General features: G+C 43.8%; 1 protein-coding gene across 2 annotated transcripts in view; it reads right to left on the bottom strand.

Moving 5' to 3' along the window:
* Positions 1 to 1,540: 1,540 nt before the first annotated feature.
* Positions 1,541 to 21,133, bottom strand: part of AGXT2 (alanine--glyoxylate aminotransferase 2) — a 43,547-nt gene continuing 23,954 nt past the window's right edge. The window contains exons 10-14 of one of the 2 annotated variants that reach the window (XM_023216526.2): positions 16,560 to 16,692; positions 15,515 to 15,606; positions 12,541 to 12,690; positions 6,489 to 6,587; positions 1,541 to 1,648 (exon numbers count right to left, since the gene is read on the bottom strand). In XM_023216526.2, coding sequence (XP_023072294.2) covers positions 1,541 to 1,648; positions 6,489 to 6,587; positions 12,541 to 12,690; positions 15,515 to 15,606; positions 16,560 to 16,692 — 582 coding nt within the window. The remainder of the gene's footprint in view (positions 1,649 to 6,488; positions 6,588 to 12,540; positions 12,691 to 15,514; positions 15,607 to 16,559; positions 16,693 to 21,133) is intronic. The other variant, XM_023216527.2, reaches the window with a different exon arrangement.

The raw sequence follows: 21,133 nt of genomic DNA on the forward strand, positions 1-21,133 counted from the left end.
TTAGTTCTTTGCTTCTGTAGTTCACCCTGCCTGGAATGTTCTTCTCCTCTTTACCAGTGAAAATTACAGTCAGGGACACTGAACAAGAAAGGTCAATACTTATTTTCCAGTTCTTCTTCAGAGCCCTCTACTTCCAACATTCCTTTTCCTTTAAGATAAAGGAAAAGGGAAGAACACTGAAAACACAATTTAGGAATTTAGTAAAATATGAAAAGGAAACAATAAAACTCAAACTTAAACCTCTCGAGTAGCTGGGATTACAGGCATGTGCCATCACACCTGGCTAATTTTTGTATTTTTAGTAGAGACAGGGTTTCACCATGTTGGCCAGGCTGGTCTTGAACTCCTGACCTCAAGTGATCCGCCTGCCATGACCTTCCAAAGTTCTGGGATTTACAGGCATGAGCCACCTTACCTGGCATTTTGACTACTCCCTAATCTCCTTTTTGAACAAAGAAAGAATAGGACTCAGGCTGAGAACATTTGCAAAAACTGCATCTTGCTGAAACTGAATTACATTGTTTTCTGTTCACTCTGTTTTTATGGTTACTTTCTACTTATGACAAGTAGGAATGATTTATCATTTATTGTAATTACAGAAAGTTTACTGTACATCTTAGTAAAAAAGTCAAATTAAGGAAAAATATACCTAAGATATGTGGTATGCCTCTATGGAGAAATTATATAAGTGAGTATTCTAATGACTAGAGTTTGGGAAATTATGGTCTTTGAGAGTATTGCACCAGGAGTAATGAGGGTTCAGACCAGAGTAGGATGTTGGTAATAGGTAACGACAAGAAAAGAAGGCTCTGACAGATGTTTTTAGGGAGTTAAAGGAGAGGGAAACTGTTGTTTCTTTGAGGGTATTTTCTGCCTCATTTCTCAGGATGGTTTTGACCATAACAGTGAAAAATAAAAAAGTCTTATACAGTAGAAGGAATTTATTACCTCATATATCAAGAAGCCCTGAGGTAGGGTGGCTCCAGGAATGCTTAAGTAAGTAGCTCATTGACATCACTAAGCACTTTCCTTCCATCGATCTTCCAGCCTCACCAAAAAGGATTGTCCTCATGACTTCAAGACAGCTGATATGGTGCCAAGAATCTCATTATGGACATACGGTGTTCTCAGTGCAAGAACAAGACATCTCTTCTTGAGCTGAAGAGTGAGGGGTGAAGCAAACTTTCCCTGAAGGCACCTCCACCAAAATATTTTTCTTCAAGATTTGTTGGACAAAAATACATCACATATTCATGCATAAACCAATCACTGCAAAGGGGAATCAAATTACCATACCTAACATAAACTAATTAGGATTTATTCTCTGAGCTAGGGAGATCTTTTCCCTGAAGAATGGAGTTCTCAAGATAATAGGGGCTCTGCTAACAAATATGGTCGGTAGGCAGTCAACCATGTCTTCTACAGCTCCTATGGAGAGCGGCAGGTGTTCTCTGGATACCAGTGGTTCTGAAATTCTTCAAATTCACCCTTGAATGTAAGTGGCAAATTCTTGAGACTTGTAGTTTTATTTCTGAGAATGTTACTTAGTTCTTCTTTCCATGTGTTGGGTTAAGGCAGAACGAAATACTTCTGTTGCAAAATCAACTTCTGGTTTAGTGATGCACATTGAGGGTGCAATGCGAAATGTCTGAGGAGACACCGAAAAATAAGAAAAAAATCATCAGAGAATCAAATATGAGTTTGAGGAAATGCACTAAACTAAAAATCCAAAACCTTGTGTTTAGGACGTTTCTCATGTTCCTCTTGGTTTGGCTCCTCCTCCCTCCCCAGTGCTGGATCCAGGCCATTCACCCTCCAGTCTCCATACAAACCCTTGTACAATTGACTCTGCCCCTTTTCCTTTTTGTCATACATTTACCTCCTGGCCCTTCTACACCTTCGCTGAAGTCTTAGGCCCCTCTCTGTACTCCATTTCTGCCCAGGGTGACTTCCATGTCCATATGTGCAACCCAGCAAACTCGCTTCTCACTGTCCTTATTGCCACAACTCCCAGAATCTTTACGTCCACCCTTCTGCATCAATTCACACTCATGAGCAATGCCATGTGTCTCCTTGTCACCAGGAATAACTCAATTTCTGATTCACACTATAGCTCTCCTTTTCATGAAAACTTCAGAATCCTCATTCACCCATTGTCTTTAGGTCTATTACTCCACTCAGGTCTCTTCTTTCCTTTCCACATAGCTCAGAACACAGAACTGACTGAAGTAGGCTCGCACTTGCTCCTCATTTTGCTTGCATGTCTACCCTTCTGCTGCACCCACACAGTCAATCCCAGCTCTAATAAAAGATTTTATTACATGGCTTTTCTCCAATCTAGATGGCTGAGAAGAGTTAGAGAAAAATCACGCAGCTAGGCTGAGCGATACGCTAGATATTCAGGGTCTCCAACTTTGGTGGGTCCCTCCAACTTTTCTTGTTCACTATCCTTTCTTAATCTAAACCTTTAACATTCCTCTCAATTTCCTTACTCAACTCTTGCGCCTCTCCCTCTATTTCATAGACAATCAGGCCTCATACTTCTCAGAAAATGGAAGCTGCCGGGCAAGATAAACTTGTTTGCTCTTACATCCATTGTTATAACCTTACTTGAAGGCTCAGAGAACAAGACGTATTTGCTGTTCAACTCCAAATTGTCCACCTATGCCCTTGACCCTGGATTCTCCCAACACCTTCACAGGAAACACCCCTTCAACTTCTCCTTAGCTTATAAACAAACAGGCTGAAAGCTCTCATAACCCCAATCTAGACCACACCAAATACAAATCTGTGTTGACCACCTTGTCCCCTATGGCTACCTCGCAAATGCTTTCTTCCTGCTTTTAGCCACAGCATTAAAAAGACCGGTTGGTGCTTATTGGCCATTATTTATCACTTTGCCCTTCCCCCATTCACATCTCAATTGGCTGCAGTCTGACTTCTGCTGCATCAACTACTCTACTAAAGTTACCTGCAAGTGTGGAATCCACTGGGCATCTTCCAGCCCTCATCCTCTGTGGCCTTCTCTGCACTTGACTCTTTGGAATTCCCCACTCCACTTCCTGAACCTCTCCCGTCTCTTTCTTCCATGACTTCACACTCTTGTTACTCTCTTCATACCTGTCCACGCTTTCTGCCTCTACCTGGGCAGCTTTTTCCTTCTCCTGCCCTTTATTATTATTATTTATTATTTATTTATTTATTTTGAGACAGAGTCTCGCTCTGTAGCCCAGGCTGGAGTGCAGTGGCACGATCTCGGCTCACTGCAACCTCCGCCTCCCAGGTTCACGTGATTTTCCTGCCTCAGTGGACTCTCTCTTGCTCTTCATATCCACATTCTGTGCGTTTTCCAGGATTATCCTCAGAATGTCTCCTCTATCTCTACTACCACAGTTGAAGTTCAAACAGCATCCTTGGCTCTCAGAGGGACTCCCTGTCTCCAGTCTTGTCCCATTAGATTTGTCCTCCTCAGAGGACAGATTCTGAAATCAGACTGCCTGAGTTTGGATCCTGGTTCTGTCATTACTTAACCTCTCTGTGTGTCTTTTCCTCTGTAAAATAAGGATAATAATAGTACCTAAAATAAGGAAATAATAGTCTTGCTGGGAACATTGAATGAGTGTTTGATGTGAAATGATGTAATAGTTGACGAATAAGTCAGATAATGAGGAATGTAGATCCGAAAATGATGTGAAGTCCGTGGAAGCCCATAGCAACAAAGAATGTTGAACCGTAGATACCGTTGGAAATGGTAAAGGGTGCTTCAAAATATTCTGAGGTTTGTAGTAGGGTGAAGTAGATGCCTAGTAGGATTGTATTGAATAGGGCTTGGATTATTTGTTTTCGATTGCTTTCTATTAGGCTGTGATGGGCTCAGGTAATTGTAACTCCTGATGCAAGTAATACAGAGGTGTTTAAAAGAGGTACTTCTAGAGGGTTTAGGGGAGTAATGCCTGTTGGTGGTCAGTGTTCTCCTAGGTGCAGGGTGGGGGCGAGGCTTGAGTGGTAGAATGCCCAGAAGAAACCGGCTAAGAAGAAAATCTCTGAGATGATAAACAAGACTATTCTGTAATGAAGACTTTTTTGGACGGGTGTTGTATGGTGGCCTTGATAGGTACTTTCTCGGACAATGTCACGTAACCATTGATATATGGTTAGTATATTGGTTAATAGCCCTAGTGTTAGTAGAGTGGTGGAGTAAAAGTGGAATCATATAATTAAGCCAGATGTTATTAGGAGGGCTGAGAGGGCTCCTGTTAGTGGCCAGGGACTGGGCTTGACTATGTGGTAAGCATGAGATTGGTGAGTCATTAGGTATTGTTATGTAAATAAAGGCTCATGCAAAGTATTAGGACAGTACTTGACAAGCAGGAACCGCTTCATACCAGCTCCACTGACTACCTCAAGCCTTTGCGCCAGCCACATCTGTGTGGTGCGATGTGGTGTGCAAAATCAGTTATTTGTACTCTGCCATGTTTCATCCACAGTTTGGTTGTTTATCTCATTATTTAAGATTCTGCTAGCCAGAAAGCCTGGCCTGAAAGTCCCTTCTCTCTCCCCCTTTAATGCCTTTTAAAAATATTTATAGATGAGCTTACTACATTGTATTGTAATTTTCTATGTATTTGACTTTCTCTCCCACCAGCTCCATGAAGGAAGGACCAGATCTTATTTATCATCATATTAGGTTGGCGCAAAAGTAATTATAGTTTTTGCAATTAAAAAAAAATCACAAAAACTGCAATTACTTTTACACCAACCTAATAGTTTCAGTTTCCAGAATAACACCTGTTGCTTAGCACATAACAAATTTTGCCAAATAACAAAGGAAGAGCTAAGCAAGTACACAAGTATCTCATGTCTTTATAAATTGCATGTCTTAGGATTCATAATCATTAAATTATGCTATCTGATTTGTACAGAAAAATATTTATGACTAGGACTAGAATAAAAAGTCACGGAGCACGTCCCAGCAAAAGTGCTCATTCTGGTTTTGTTGTTTGGGCTGGGAGAGCTTTAAGTCTGTTTTGTTTAAAGGGGAAGTTGGGGAAAAGTTGAAGATGCAAGAAAACATGGGGATGTTTCCTTGAGTGAAGGTGGAGGGAGCTTGGAGAAACAAGTGCACAGATGGAAGATCTAGATTTGAACAGGAGAAATGTCTCATTTCTGGAACCTTCAGGGAAGGAGGTGCTATGATCTGGACATTTGTGCCTCTACCCCTTGAATTCCTATGTTGGTATCCTAACTCCCAAAGTGATGGTCTTGCAAAGTGGGGCCTTTGGGAAGTGATTAGGTCAGGAGGGAATAGCCCATGAAGGCCCAGGGAGTTCTCTTGCCCCTTCTGCCATATGAGGTCACAGCCGAAAGATGGCTGCCTAGAAAGAGCGCCCTTACCAGACACTGAACTTGCTGGCACCTTGATCTTGGACTTCTCTGCCTCCAGAACTATGAGGAATGAATTTCTATGATGTATAAGCCACCCAGTCTATGGCACTTTGTGACAGCAGGCTGGGGGGACTAACACAGGGGGAAAGAATAAATGTGGGGACCGATGAGTTTATATAGAGGTTTTGCCTGATAGTTTCAATTTTATCTGAGAAGTATGAGGCAAGAAGTAGGTATTTCAGTATCCACTGAAATTGTGAGAGGCAGGGATGGAGCAGGGAAACTGGGAAGGATGCGCATGTTTAAAATGGGAAAGAAAGTTGACAAAGGACAGGACAAATTAGGGAGGAGCAGATGTTACCTTTTCTCTTAAGTCTCTGCCCTGGAGTCCATTCCTGGGGAGGGGCCTGTTGCTGTGAGGGATTGAAGGGCAGCTCACTTCACTCAGGGCAGCAGCAGCCCTCGGGCAGTGCGTGCAGGGCCAGCCAGGGTCCCCACTGTGGAGCTGGGCGTGGCTTTTCAAGGAAGGGAGTGAGGAGGGCTCACTCCTGAATCTCCCAGCCTAAGGATGAGGGACACTGGCTGTGGCTGATTTTGAGTTTGGCATTGTGAGCTATGCCCAGGTGGTCCTCCATCTCTCCGACAGGCGTCACCCAGGCCTGCCAATGCTGTTGGGTTGCTCCCGGCCACAGAGGCCACTAAGGCTTAGCAGGGTCACCAAGTCAGAACCCAGGGCTGAGCTAAGAACGGCCAGAATTGCTTTCACAGGGACTAGGATTAATTATACAGGAGACAAATTATTTATAGCATGACTGGGATGTTTCTTATCATCCGTACTGTAAATTGTCTGCTTTGACCATCCTGTGTCTGCCTCTATCTTTACCACAGAGCCGCGACTACCAAATCATTTTCACTCAGCGCCCCCTCGTGGCCCAAGAGGTGCACTGTCCCCGCCTTTTTTTTTTTTTTGCATACACGAGCTTCATCCCTAGATGACTTGTGGCTGGGTACCCCGGCACAGTTGTGAAGAAACTGTGACCAGCATTAGGAAACCAGAGAGACTCCTACCTAGAGCGATAGGTAAAGACCAGTCTTTCTCTTACCTGAGAAAAAATGCTGCCTCTGCCCACGAGGAGCCCCATGTGCTTGCAGTCCTCATGGATCTGATTCACTTCTTCACGGGGAAGAGGCCGGCGGCTTATCTGTAAATATATTTTCAGAAAGCTTTCTATTTGGTGTTGGAATGGTTACAGGAATTATTTCCAAGAGAGGAAAAAGGAAAAACCCTCCAGCCATCAATGCCCCTCTTTTTTTCTCTCTCTCCCTCTTTCTCTCTGTCCTCTCCTTCCCCTGTAATTAAATAAAGTTGCTAATTGTTGAACCAGATTTTTGGAGGATGTTATTAAAAATGTTTGTTTTTAATCCCAATTCATCCCAAATTCCCAAAAGACAAAATGAAGTTCTGTGAATCTTAGCTTTGCTAATGGCTGCCTTGGGAGTCTGGTTTCTTAATAGCTAAATTTGGAGTCTGTTTTACTTGGAAATTCTCCTTAACTCTTCACTTTGTTCTGCCCATGGAAAGGGCTCATTTCAAAGGCCAGGAAATGGCTCAGAAGTTGCGCAAAGGCACCAACAGCCTGAGCTTTCCCTGGGCAGTGTGGTGGGACAGCTGAGGAGCTAATTTCCCTGCTTGTAGGACTTGCTGTTTCTTCCCCAAGACTGCATCCTCCAGGGTTAGGAAAGGTAAGTGCTCCAGGAGCTGAGAGGCTGTTCAGATCTCTGGCCATCCAAACAGGTCCCCTCCCTGTGGGGTCAGACATTGAACTGACTTGCATCCTTTCTGTGCATCTCCTGTCTTCCCAGTCTGTGAGTATAAATGTCTCCCTCTGACTTAGTCATGTCGTACCTGACAACATATCAGCATTACCTGGAAGGCTTTCAAACGACAGATATTTGGGCCTCATGCTAGGCCAATCAAATTAGAATATTTGAAGTAGGGTTTAGGCATCTGCATTTTTAAAATGGTCCTCAGGTGCCAGGGCTAAGCACTGCTCTAATTTTTCCACCATGAGTGCTGAGGCCTGTTGCTGCCACTGGACTCTTGTTTCTCCATAGCCCAGCCTCACTGAGCTTCTGCATCGGGCTGACTCTCCGGTTTTAGATGCATAAGACATGAGCCTTGCTCTGGGTCAGCCCTTGCGATCCTCGTGAGGTAGGTGGGGCCCCTCCAGTGTGCCCAGCTTCATTACATCTTCCGCACTTCCTACCCACCCTTGCTCTGGGCTTTGCCATCCACTTCCTTCTTCCCACCAACCCCAGATCCAACTCTTTCCCCAATCCTCTATTTCTTGTAAGGTGTCATTGTCTGAGAACAGAATAAGAAGGGACCTCCTAGAGAGATATGCTCATTTTGGTCTGTCTTAAAGCCTTAAGATAAGCAAAAATACATATTCAAACTTTCAGACTATTGGATCAGAAAGGAACTGAGGGAGAGGGAAGGACTAGAATCTTCTCATTGACCCCAAAACGCTATCATGCATTCCTGCTTATGATTGATTAGAAAGGGTCAATGAAAATAATTTAGGGCTAAACTGTGAGAACTAGAAGGGCATTAAATATGATTCGAGAGACCAGAGGGACCAGAGAGTAATCTGGAGGGAAGGTTGGATTGGGAGTTCAGTTCTTTTGTTGTTGTTGTTGTTTTGATTTTTGAGTCAGAGTCTCACTCTGTTGCCCAGGCTGCAGTGCAGTGGTATAATCTCGGCTCACTGCAATCTCTGTCTCCTGGGCTCAAGTGATTCGCCTGCCTCAGTCTCCCGAGTAAGTGGGATTACAGCCACGTGCCACCACACCTGGCTAATTTTTGTATTTTTAATAGAGATGGGGTTTCACTATGTTGGCCAGGCTGGTCTCGAACTCCTGACCTCAAGTGATCCACCTCAGCCTCCCAAAGTGCTGGGATTACAGGTGTGAATCACCATGCCCGGCCCAACATGACAGTTTTGAATGGGCGTAGTCTGTGTGGCTTCACCCAACCTTGCTCTGGGCCAGCACCCTCTTGGCTCCCTTGCCCATTTTATTCCTCCCTGGCCTCAACTGCTATGGCTAATTGAACATCTTGTATGCCTTCCTCAGGGAAAAAAGCAGGTTCTGAAACTCTACTGAGGCTAAAGCCATAGCGCAGCCTGCTGAGGCCCTTGTGCCCATGCCTATGCCCCAACTACTTGACAATGAAGTGGGTATGCGAGTAATTCAACTTCTTGATGAGTGTATAATGGAGCGTCATGTTTATCTTTTTTGGTGAATCTATATTTAAAGAATTATAAACTTAATATTTGAAAAAAATTCAAATGTTCTGGAAGTGCATAAAGTAAAACCAGAACATTCCTCCACTTCCTATCCTATTCCAAGGGACACCTCCTATTGACAATTTGGTGCGAACCAGATACTTTTTCTATGCATGCAAATACATCTATATGCATGTTTTAAAAAATAAGTCATTTTATAATGTTTGGCAATTTCCTTTTAATAATATATAGTATATCCTAGACATCTTTCCATGTCAGTATATTTGGACCTAGTCTTCTTAAAGGTTACCTAGTATTTCCTTGCAGTAAGTTTTTCAGTCTCCTAATGTTGAGCATTTAGGTTGTTTCCATTTTTTCATGGTTATAAACAATGCTGCAAATATTCCTATTCATACATATTTTTAGACACTTTTGAAAGTATTTGAGCACACTTCTAGAAATTGCCAGGTATGTTAGCCCATTCTTGTGTTGCTGCAAAGGAATACCTGAGACTGGGTAATTCATAAAGAAAAGAGGTTTAATTGGCTCACAGTTCTACAGACTGTACAAGCATGGCTCCAGCACCCGCTTCTAGTGAGGGCCTCAGGAACCTTACAATCATGGCAGAAGGCAAAGGGTGAGCAGTTGGGTCATGTGGTGACAGCAGGAGCAAGAGAGGGAGTGGGGAGGTGTCACACATTTTTAAACAACCAGATCTTACATGAAGTCACTCATCGCCAAGCCACTGATGAGGGATCTGCCCCCATGACCCAAAAACCTCCCACTGGCTCCACCTCCAACACTGGGGATTACATTCCAATCTGAGATCTGGAGGTGACACATATTCAAACCATATCACCAGGTCAAAATGTATAGACATTTAAAATTTGGAGAGCGACAGACAAATTGCTGTCCAAAGGGCTGTACCTCCTTACCGACAGAATATGAGAGTACCTATCTGGGTGATGCTGGACAGCATTATAGCAAAGTTCTTGGGTGTTACAACTACATGAATGTGGTATGATGTGTTGCAGGGGCCTGAAATTAATCGACAAACACAAAGCACTCACCATCTATATGTTTCCTGGCCTCAAAAGTGTAAACTTATTTAGGAAAATAAGGTATTTATACATAAAAAGTGAGTTAACAAATACAGATTAGGTGGCACAGAGTGAATGTCTGTGTCCCTCAAAATTCATACATTGAAACCTAATATCCAAAGTGAAGGCATAATATTTGGAGGTGGGACATTTGACAGGTGATTAGATTACAAGAGTGGAACCCTCATGAATGAGATCAGTACTCTCATAAAAGAGGCCCCAGAAAGCTCTTTTGCCTCATTTACCATATGAGGGCACAGCAAGAAGGCACCATCTATGAACCAGAAAGTGGGCCCTCGTCGGACACCAGGTCAACCTGCCCCTTGTTCTTGGACTTTCCAGTCTCCAGAACCATGAGGAATACATTTCTGTTATTTATAAGACATCCAATCTATAGAACTTTGCTATAGCAGCCTGAATGGACTAATATAGTGGGAAAGATCTTTTCAAAGCAGTTCCTTAGACAGTGAGTACCAGAGGAATTCTCTGAAGGGTGGATCTCTTGGATAGAGCAGAAGCAAAGACAAGCTTTAAGGAGATGCGATGGAGAGCTTGATCTTGAAAAAGACTAGGATTTCCATAGGTAGATATAGAGGGGAAAATACCATGTTCCATGGTTGAGGAAAAATTTGAGTGGCATTTGGATTTGGAGAGTGAATGGCATTGAGGGGACAGTGAGTAGAATTAGGGGATGTAGGACCTGGGATTTAAATCCAGGTGGTCTGCCCTTAGAGCTCATGCTTACATTAACAAATGGTTCAGCGAAGAGAACAACAAATAAATAAAATGACCCGTGAGCTGGGGACCTTAGTCTCATATTACCCTTTGTTTACTTTCCTGATGTCTTCCCTTGGCTTTCAAATTTGTGCAGTCTGCAGAAACATGAGCCAAATGAACCTCTTTTCTTTAGACATTACCCAGCCTCAGATATTCCTTTACAGCAACACAAATGGACTAAGAAAAACCTGTTTTATTGTTTCCACAATATAGCTTGCACATATTTCCATGTCACATATATGTCTATGCCATTATAGTGGGGAGATGCCATAAGCTAGCTTGTTTTGTATGAATGGTCATCTGGGAGGAGGATTCTGGTGTTTTACTAAGACAAAGTTGTGATGAACATCTCTGTTCATACGACTTTAAGCACACAGAGGTTGGGTTCGGAACAGAGAAAAAGGAAGAACTCCTCCTCTCTCATTGGGCTTTCCTCTCTCGAGTCTACACTTTGAGGGGTATAGACAGCTTTGAGGGAACCCCTTGGGTGGAGATTATGGTGAACTCTTCTGAACCTTGCAACAACTCTTGTACTTGTCCACACACTTAAATACGTTATGGCTTGTGAGAATTTCTCCATTGTAGAAAGCAAGTTGGGGTCAAAACAAATAAATAAATAAATAAAATGACCCGTGAGCTGGGGACCTTAGTCTCATATTACCCTTTGTTTACTTTCCTGATGTCTTCCCTTGGCTTTCAAATCTTATTTAAACATCCCAGCTTTGCACTGGCTCTGACATGTGGTATGAATTGAAGAGACTTATACCCATGTCTGGTCTAAAGAGTAAAAAATTGAGCATCAATCCTTCTAAAGTAGAATGGTGGTAAGACCAAAGAGCTAGAAATTGCTAGGGAAAGCTGGATCCCTGTGGACATGAGGTCAGTCTGGCTACTCCTCCCTTCTCCCAAGATTCTCCTGCTCTTCTCAGGTTTTGATTTTATGGAGGAAAGGCACAATTTCCTATGGGCATTTACTATAGGGGCTGCAGTAGAAACAAAGAGAAAGATTTGAGAGAGATAGCAGAGAAGAGATCAATGGGTCTTGATGTTAGAAACAAGGGAAGAGGAGGAGTCAGATGATTTTGTGGTATGGAGGCTGAGTAATTGGGAGAATGGTGGAGGGTGAGAAACAAACAGTGATCTTGGGAGAAATATCTGGTTTGGGGGAAGATGCTAAGTTCAACTGTTGTTATGATGAGTTAGATGTCTCAGTGGGCAACATTCCTCCCTGGTTACTTGGGAGGTTGAAATCCATTCACAAGTAAGTAAGCATGCAAACAAACAAAAAACTCAACGTAGGCCAGGCACGGTGGCTCACGCCTGTAATCCCAGTACTTCAAGAGGCCATGATGGGCAGATCACTTGAGGTCAGGAGTTTGAGACCAGCCTGGGAAACATGGCAAAATCCCATCTCTACTAAAAATACAAAAATTAGCCAGGCATGGTAGTGCGTGCCTGTAATCCCAGCTACCCGGGAGGCTGAGGATCGAGAATAGCTTGAACCTAGAAGGCGGAGGTTGCAGTGAGCCAAGATCACACCACTGCACTCCAGCCTGGGTGACAGAGTGTGACTCTGTCTCAACAACAGCAAAAACAACCCCTAATATATATTTAAATTCCTCACCCCAAACCTTCACCATAACCTTTTCCTGGCCCTTCTTTCTTACTTCCTTCTGTTTCTCCCCAAATAATTTCCTCCCTTTCCCGTATTTCTAAGTATTCAGTCATTGCCTATGCTCTTTGCCTAGGATGGCAAGGATAATGTTGGTTTCTTTTCCCAAATGCTCTCCCACATCCCTCTAGAATTCTTGGTGATCTGCCAACATTTTGTTCATGCTCAACACTCTCTACTAATCTCTAAAGGGCTTTGCTGAAAGCTTGCTGTTTGTGTGTGCTCTCTCCCTGAGAGTAAACGAAGTTTAGTTAATGTTTCCTCCTATATCTCGCGCTGGCCCAAGCAGCTGCAGAGAGAGGAGCAGATCAGCACCTACCTTATCCTGCACCATTTCTATGCCTATCATGAGGCCTTTGCCTCGAACGTCTCCAACAATTTCAAACTCATCCCGCAGCTTAGCAAATTTTAGTAACATGTAGGTCCCAACTTCTTGACTATTTTCCTGTAGATTTTCTTCTTTAATCACCTGTTGAGAGAAAGCCCCAAATGATCTCACATGGCAGAAGTTTTAAGATTGACTGAGAATCGTGGAGAAGTCATCGGACATGGCCCTCTTGTAACCTAACCAAACAGAATCCAGAACAAGTCTAGTGTGACCACAGGGACTACAAAAAGATTTGTTGTAAGGAGAGAAGAAAAGTCTTAGGGGAGGGGATACGCTTCTGCCCTCAACTCCCTCACCTTCAGAGGTGGCTAAGAATTTAGGAAAGAATAGGCCAGGCGTGGTGGCTCACACCTGTAATCCCAGTACTTTGGGAGGCCAAGGTGGGTGGATCACAAGGTCAGGAGTTTGAGACCAGCCTGACCAATAGGGTGAAACCCCATCTCTACTTAAAAAAAAAAATACAAAAATTAGCTGGGCTCAGGGGTGGGCTCCTGTAATCTCAGTTATTCGGGAGGCTGAGGCAGAAGAATCGCTTGAACCTGGGAGGTAGAGGTTGTAGTGAGCCAAGATCGCACCACTGCACTCCAGCCTGGGTGACAGAATGACACTTTGCCTCAAAAAAACAAACAAAAAATAATTTAGAATAGAATAAAAGGTGTGTCTCAATGCAGTTGAAAATGTAGATTCTGAAATCCCAAGGCTTGTTATTGTCAGGTTTTGCTGAGAACTGGGATATAGTCATGAATAAGATGAATGCTCTGAGGAGAGAAATCACAGGTGCTTTCCCTACTGGAAGATGGTGACCTTTGCTCAGCAGTCCTCAGCCAGACATGGGCTCTCATAGCCCAAGCAACCTGGTCTGGGTCTCTGGCCTCTTTGGCTGAGCCCAGAGCCAGGGCACCAGAAGACATAAAATGATTTTTATCTCAGTTCTACTTACAGCAAACACCTGGGGTTCTTGACAAGACACACGAAAAATACTGTATTTTTATTTAGCTGACAATAATTGCATGACTCCAGGCAAACCTTGTTATTTTTAAAGACCTATTTGTTCACCTAAACCTTCTCTACCTTCTAAATTGGTTGAGGTAACAAAGCACTTTTTAAAAAAAGTTGGCAATGTCAGCTCATGTTTGTAATACCAGCACTTTGGGAGGCTGAGGTGGGTGGATCACTTGAGGTTAGGAGTTTGAGACTAGCTGGCCAACATGGTGAAACCCCATCTCTACCAAAAATATAAAAATTAGGTGGGCATGGTGGTGCATGCCTGTAATCCCAGCTACTCAGGAGACTGAGGCATGAGAATCTCTTGAACCCAGGAGACGGAGGTTGCAGTGAGCCATGGTTGTATCCCTGCACTCCAGTCTGGGTGACAGAGGAAGACTCTTTCTCAAAACCTGTATAAAAAAGAAAACAAGAATACAAAACAAAAAAAAAAAAATTGGCAATGTCTACAAAGTGAAATAAATGACACATTTTTACCCATATTTTCTCATCTCATGATTTAATTGTTTTCGAAAATAACTATTTAATTAGCAAGGGCAGCATTTACTTATTTATTTTTGTGTAAAAGTACTTTTAAATTTCATTTTTTTGGAATAGGTAAATCAAGTTCATGGTAAAAAATCAGTGAGTGTAACTGCTGGTGGGACTGTAAATTAGTACAACCTCAGTGGAAAACAGTATGGAGATTTCTTAAAGAACTAAAAGTAGGTCTACCCTTTGGTCCAGCCATCCCACTTCTGGGTATTTTCTCAAAGGAAGAAAAGTCATTATAGCAAAAAGACACCTGCACATGTATGTTTATTGTAGTACAACTCACAATTGCAAAGATATGGAACTAACCTAAGAGCCCATCAATTGATGAGTGGATAAAGAAAATGCGGTGTGTACACACACACACACACACCCTCCATGGAATACTACTCAGCCATAAAAAAGAAAATAATGTCTTTTGGAGCAACTAATAAGTGTTCTCATTTATAGGTGGGAGCTAAGCTATGGATACACAATTGGCATTGGAGACCCAGAAGGGGGGAAGGTGGGAGGGGGATGAGGGATGAAAAATTCCATATTGGGTACAATGTACACTACTTGGGTGACAGTGCACTAAAGTTTCAGACTTTGCCACTATACAATTCATCCATGTAACCAAACCCACTTGTAGCCCAAAAGCTATTGAAATAAATAAATATATATAATATATAAATATATATGTGTGTGTATATATATAAATATCAGCAAGCATAAAAGAATATACAGCAGAGTGACTCTTGCTGATCCCTGGCCCCCAGCCACCTAGTTTTCCTCCCCACAAAAAAACACTGTCATTTACTTCTTAGACATTCTTCCAGAAATTTGTTATAGTTCTTTAAGCACATGATATTAGGCATGTTAGCAAGGACATAAAAAAAAAAATCTTTTTTTAAACAGATGCGATCCCAGGCTAAATCAATGGTGTAGGGTTGAACAGCTGAATTACCTTGTTGTAATCATGTAGAACTCAGTGTCTCCTTAGTCATCCAATTAATAATAGTACAACAAAAGGAAGCAAGAAAAAAATGTACAAGAGAAGGCCAACATGAAACTAATTACAAGGATAGCAGTTAACATCTGTAAATCACTACCCAGATAACAAAGAAATTTCAGCTGGCTATGAAAATTCTTGTATTTCCCATGTATGTGAGGTTTATTATATATTATTTCTTATCCAACACTTCAAGCGCCCAAAGTAGATCTTTAAAAAGGGAGAAGGCAGAATAATAAACGGAAATCTAACTTTAATGGATAAACCATGAATTAACTCTCCCCTTTAATAATTCAGCATGATAGAGTTCTGCCAATGCATGTGTGGTTTTGAAAGAGTCATTTGTGAAATGTGGCTAATGTGGCCACTGGCACCAACCTCAAGCACAGCAGATCCAATGGCACAGGCCATGGGGTTCCCTCCAAAGGTATTGAAGTGCTGCAGGCGTTTGGCCAAAGATTTGGCAATCTCTAGAGGGAAAAAATAGAAGGTGTGGAAAGAGGCACACATTACTGTCCACAATCTCTCATGGCACCATTTGGACTACAGTTACTTCGTGTTGTAAATGGCATCCTATCCAATTCATTCAACTGATAGTAGATGTTAGGGACTGAATTATATTACCTCAAATGCGTATGGTTGAAGCCTTAACCCTGAATGAGACTGTATTTGGAGATGGTGCTTTTAAGTAGGTAATTAGGTTGAATAAGGTCATCAGGGTGCTGCACTATCTAAGCCCAAGGAACTGGTTTTCTTATAAGAAGAGGAAGAGACACCAGAACCCTCTCCCACCCCTCTCCTCTTTCCATCCCCTCTCTGCCTGTCTTCCATATACCTCTAAAGTGTGGTGGAACCCTCCGTTTCATGGTAGGCATGGGAGAATTAGTCTTCCTTACAGGAAGATCAGAACGGGCTGGTTTATGATAGGGGTGCGATGGCTCACGCCTATCCAGCACTTTGGGAGGCCAAGGCAGACGGATCACCTGAGGTCAGGAGTTCAAGACCAGCCTGGCCAACACGGTGAAACCCCGTTTCTACTAAAAATACAAAAATTAGCTGGGCTTGATGGTACACACCTGTAATCCCAGCTACTCAGGAGGCTGAGGCAGGAGAATTGCTTGCCCCTGGGGAGGCAGAGGTTGCAGTGAGCCAAGATTGTGCCACTGCACTTGAGCCTGGGCAACAGAGCAAGACTCTGTCTCAAACAAAAAACAAACAAACAAACAAAAAACAAAGGGCTGTCCTTCTTCCATCTGTTTCACAGTCAGGCAGACAGACTGTTTCTCTCTTTCATTTGCTTGGGAAATGCATCGTGCAGTTTCCATGATTGTCTCCAATCTATACAAGTTCCAACACACGTGTTTAATACCATAGCCCAATGTACGAGGCCCAGAAGCAAACACAAACTGCCTGCGGGTCCTACCTGGAGTGGTTACGACTGCTGCCATGGGAAAGCCATTCCCAATCCCTTTAGCCATGGTGACAATGTCAGGCAGGACGTCGTGGGTTTGGAAGCCCCAGAAGTGAGAGCCCAACCTTCCAAATCCTGTCTGCACCTGGGAAAACAAGTTCAAGACAATTGGAAACCCTTCAAGACATGCTGTTTTTGACTGGGTGTAGTGGCTCATGCCTGTAATCCCAGCACTTTGGGAGGCCGAGGTGGGTGGATCATGAGGTCAGGAGTTCAAGACCAGCTTGGCCAAGATGGTGAAACCCCGTCTCTTCTAAAAACACAAAATATTAACCGGGTACGGTGGCAGGTGCCTGGAATCCCAGCTACTCAGGAGGCTGAGGCAGGAGAATCGCTTGAACTCAGAGGGTGGAGGCTGCAGCGAGCTGAGATTGTGCCACTGCACTCTAGCCTGGGCAACACAGTGAGACTCTGTCTCAAAAAAAAAAAAAAAAAAGAAAAAGAAAGAAAGAAAGAAATGCTGTTTTCTTCTCTGATCTCTTTCTTTTCCTCCTCCTCATTATGGCCATCATTAGCCATTGTCATCAGCATCCTGTAGTATCATGGACAAAGCGCTTAATCTGTGCCTGATATTAGACATCAAGAGTGATTTCCTAGCTTTGTGCAATTCTGGGTATGTTTCTTAAGTCCTTGGAACCTCTGCTAACTCATCCATCAAGTAGAAATAAAACAGTAAGTCACAGGCTCAATGAGGGTCGTACAAATAATATGAAAGGGATCATTATGATTAACAATTTTTGATGAGCATTTCCTCTGTGTAAGTAAGCAGGGTAGAAAAGTAGAGAAGCTGAGTCTGCCCCAGGATAGATGAAGAGGGAGTTACTGTCAGTCAAGTGGAGCTGGGGCACTTGCTCCAGCCCAGTTGAACTGGTCATCTTCTTCCAGGGATGCCTTCCCCTTCCTGAGAACTGTATCGTGAGAAGAACCCAGCTGAGGCAGTTAACTCAGGGTTGAACTCCTCTAATCTAGAAATTGTGGTCCGGACTAAAAATTGACCTTAGTTTTTTTGTGCATGCTGTTCGATCTTTCTAGAAGACCCTCTTCCTAGAAGACCCTCTTCTTGCTGCTTCATCTCACTGACTTCTTCTGTGCTTCAAACACTTTGCTGGCCAGGCACAGCGGCTCAGGCCTGTAATCCCAGCACTTTGGGAGGCTGAGGCAGGGGGATCACAATGTCAGGAGATCGAGACCATCTTGGCTAACACAGTGAAACCCCGTCTCTACCAAAAAAAATGTGAAAAATTAGCCGGGCGTGGTGGCGGGTGCCTGTAGTCCCAGCAACTCGGGAGGCTGAGGCAAGAGAATGGCATGAACTGGGGAGGCGGAGCTTGCAGTAAGCCGAGATCACGCCACTGCACTCCAGCCTGGGCGACAGAGCAAGATTCCATCTTGAAAAAAAAAAAAAAAAAACCCCAAAAGAAATAAACAAACTAAAAAACAAACTTCGCCATCACTTGGTTTCTGAAGGTTCTCCTGAGCCTTAGTTAGGCTCCCTCTCAAGGTACTCTGGGCATGCTGCCATCAGCGACTTTCACAGAGGACTGTTATCACCAGTGGGCATGTCCCATGGCAGGGACTGTGTCTTACTCCATTCTCTATCCGCAACACCTAGCACAGTGCCTGATACAAAGTAGACACTTCGTAAGCACTTGTGGGATGAATGACAGGGTGGCAGAAGTGCCTGATTAAATAAAGTCACACAAACATCTCCACACACATTTCTGCCAGAGCCTTTCTGGTGAAGTCTCCTTGATTTCTCTCTGGCTCTCAGTCTCCTTGTCTGTCTCTCTGTCTCTCTCCACACATACACACAATGCAAAACAGGGGTTAGGGATGTGGGTACTTGACGCTCATTCTAAAATGCACTTAAAAGAGTGAGCTTCCAGGCTGGGCACGTTGGTTCACGCCTGTAATCTCAGCACTTTGGGAGGCCGAGGTGGGTGGATCATCTGAGGTCAGGAGTTTGAGACCTCCCTGGCCAACATGATGAAACCTCGTTTCTACTAAAAATACAAAAATTATCTGGGTGTGGTGGCAGGTGCCTGTAGTCCCAGCTACTCGGAAGGTTGAGGCAGGAGAATCGCTTGAACCTGGGAGGCGGAGCTTGCAGTGAGCCGAGATCAGGCCACTGCCCTCCAGCCCTGGGTGACAGAGTGAGACTCCATCTCAAAAAAAAAAAAGGCCGGGCGCGGTGGCTCAAGCCTGTAATCCCAGCACTTTGGGAGGCCGAGACGGGCGGATCACGAGGTCAGGAGATCGAGATCATCCTGGCTAACAGGATGTGAGCGAAACCCCGTCTCTACTAAAAAAAATACAAAAAACTAGCCGGGTGAAGTGGCGGGCGCCTGTAGTCCCAGCTACTCGGGAGGCTGAGGCAGGAGAATGGCGTAAAACCGGGAGGCGGAGCTTGCAGTGAGCTGAGATCCGGCCACTGCACTCCAGTCTGGGCGACAGAGCGAGACTCCGTCTCAAAAAAAAAAACAAATAAACAAACAAACAAAAAAACCAAAAAAGAGTGAGTGTCCTTTTCAGATTCACTTCTCATTTTCCTACTTTCTCTAGGCTGCTGCAGCAAGGGCAGATTCTGGGAGTTAGAATTAGATGACAGTGACCAATATAGGAGAAGAGCTTAACCTGGGAGTCAGACAGACCTGGGCTGGAATCCTGGGTGGCCTCCTTCCTACTAATTAGCCTCTGGGCAACTGATTGATTTTTCCAAATGGGATAATGTAGGAGGAGCTCACGGAAAATCCATCCATTTTGTCTTCCTGCCTGTCTTTTTCGCTCTATCTAAATACCATACATAAATGGCATAAATGGTGGAAAATCAGATTGCTTGGACAATGTGTAACAGTGAAAAGGAAGCCTAGCATGACATACTCCATTTTGCTCCTAACCAGCTTGCTCTCATTCTCCCACTGTGATGATGTCTTTTAGGTTAACTGCTTTTGTTTATCTCTGCCTATAGGCTAAGCTAACTATGGAAGGAATTTAGTTTATAGTTTAACTAGGGCAAGGATGCTTTAAAAACAATCCCTGAGGAGATAAGAAGGGTGTACACACAAGTAACAACGTTACATTAAAAATTTATAACAGTATTGTAACCTGACCAAGGACGAAAGTTTACCCGTGCTGTGGCTCAAATGTCTGTGGTCACCAGTCACCTTTTGACCTCAACCCCTTCCCTCTTCCCCTTTCCCTTAACATAAAAGGAACCCACATTTGCTTAAGGTGGTTCTTTTTTTTTTTTTTGAAATGGAGTCTCGCTCTGTTGCCCGGGGTGGAGTGCAGTGGCGCTATGTCAGCTCACTGCAAGCTCTGCCTCCCGGGTTCACTCCATTCTCCTGCCTCAGCCTCCCGAGTAGCTGGGACTACAGGCACCCGCCACCTCGCCCGGCTAGTTTTTTGTATTTTTAGTAGAGACGGGGTTTCACCGTGTTAGCCAGGATGGTCTCGATCTCCTGACCTCGTGATCTGCCTGTCTCAGCCAAGGTGGTTCTTTAGGACATAAGTCTGCTGTCTTCTCGGTTTGCTTGCTCCCCAAAATAAAGTGGTCTTCCTTGCCCCAACACCTTATTGCTTGACTTATTGACTGTTTTGCAGCAAGTGGTACAAGCTTTGGACTTGGTTACAAATGCGTGGAATTATGTAGAACAATAAACCATGTTTAGTATCAGTTTCATAGACTCTTACAGTAGCACAGAGATGGATCATTCTAACGTCCATAAACTCAACTGTCTTTGGAGATGAGGAGCATACGTTAGGGAGAGGAGCAGGCTGGGTCATGACAGCAAGTGGGGTGGGGACTATGGGTGGGCGTGCCCTGCAGTCAGTTTCAAATTCAGAATCAATCTATGCCAATATGGGCCCAGAGGCTGCCAGTTTTCTACCTTTAATCCAGATTCCACATTTTAAAGAAAAGAATGCCACTGATTATTAATTAAGATGACTTGCGTTAAGACTGCTCCTCGACAGAACTGGCCCTCCGCACTCAGGTTTTTCTATCCTGTGTTCCTTCCCTTTCTGCCATGATTTGCCCTTTCTACACCACGCTCTGTCATTTTGGAGGGGCAGCTTGATACAGTGGCTAGTCATGTGGTTTTGGGAGCCTGAATTTGAGTCTTGGACCCTATTCCTTCTAACGGCATAAGCTTGACAGGTTGTTTAAGCACCTTGGACCTAAATTCACTTATATTTAAAATGGGATGATATGGTTTGGCTGTGTGCCCACCCAAATCTCATCATGCATTGTAGCTCCCATAATTCCCACGTGTTGTGGGAGGGACCTGGTGGGAGATAACTGAATCATGGGGGCGGTTTCCCCATACTGTTCTCATGGTAGTGAATAAGTCTCACAAGATCTGATGTTTTTATAAGGGGAAACCCCTTTTGCTTGGCTCTCATTGTCTCTTGTCTGCTGCCATGTAAGATGTGCCTTTCACATTCTGCCATGATTGTTAGGCCTCCCCAATCACATGGAACTCTGTCCTTTAAACCTCTTTTTCTTTATAAATTATCCAGTCTCA

The sequence above is a fragment of the Piliocolobus tephrosceles genome, chromosome 4, assembly GCF_002776525.5.
Source record: "Piliocolobus tephrosceles isolate RC106 chromosome 4, ASM277652v3, whole genome shotgun sequence".
NCBI lineage: Eukaryota > Metazoa > Chordata > Mammalia > Primates > Cercopithecidae > Piliocolobus > Piliocolobus tephrosceles.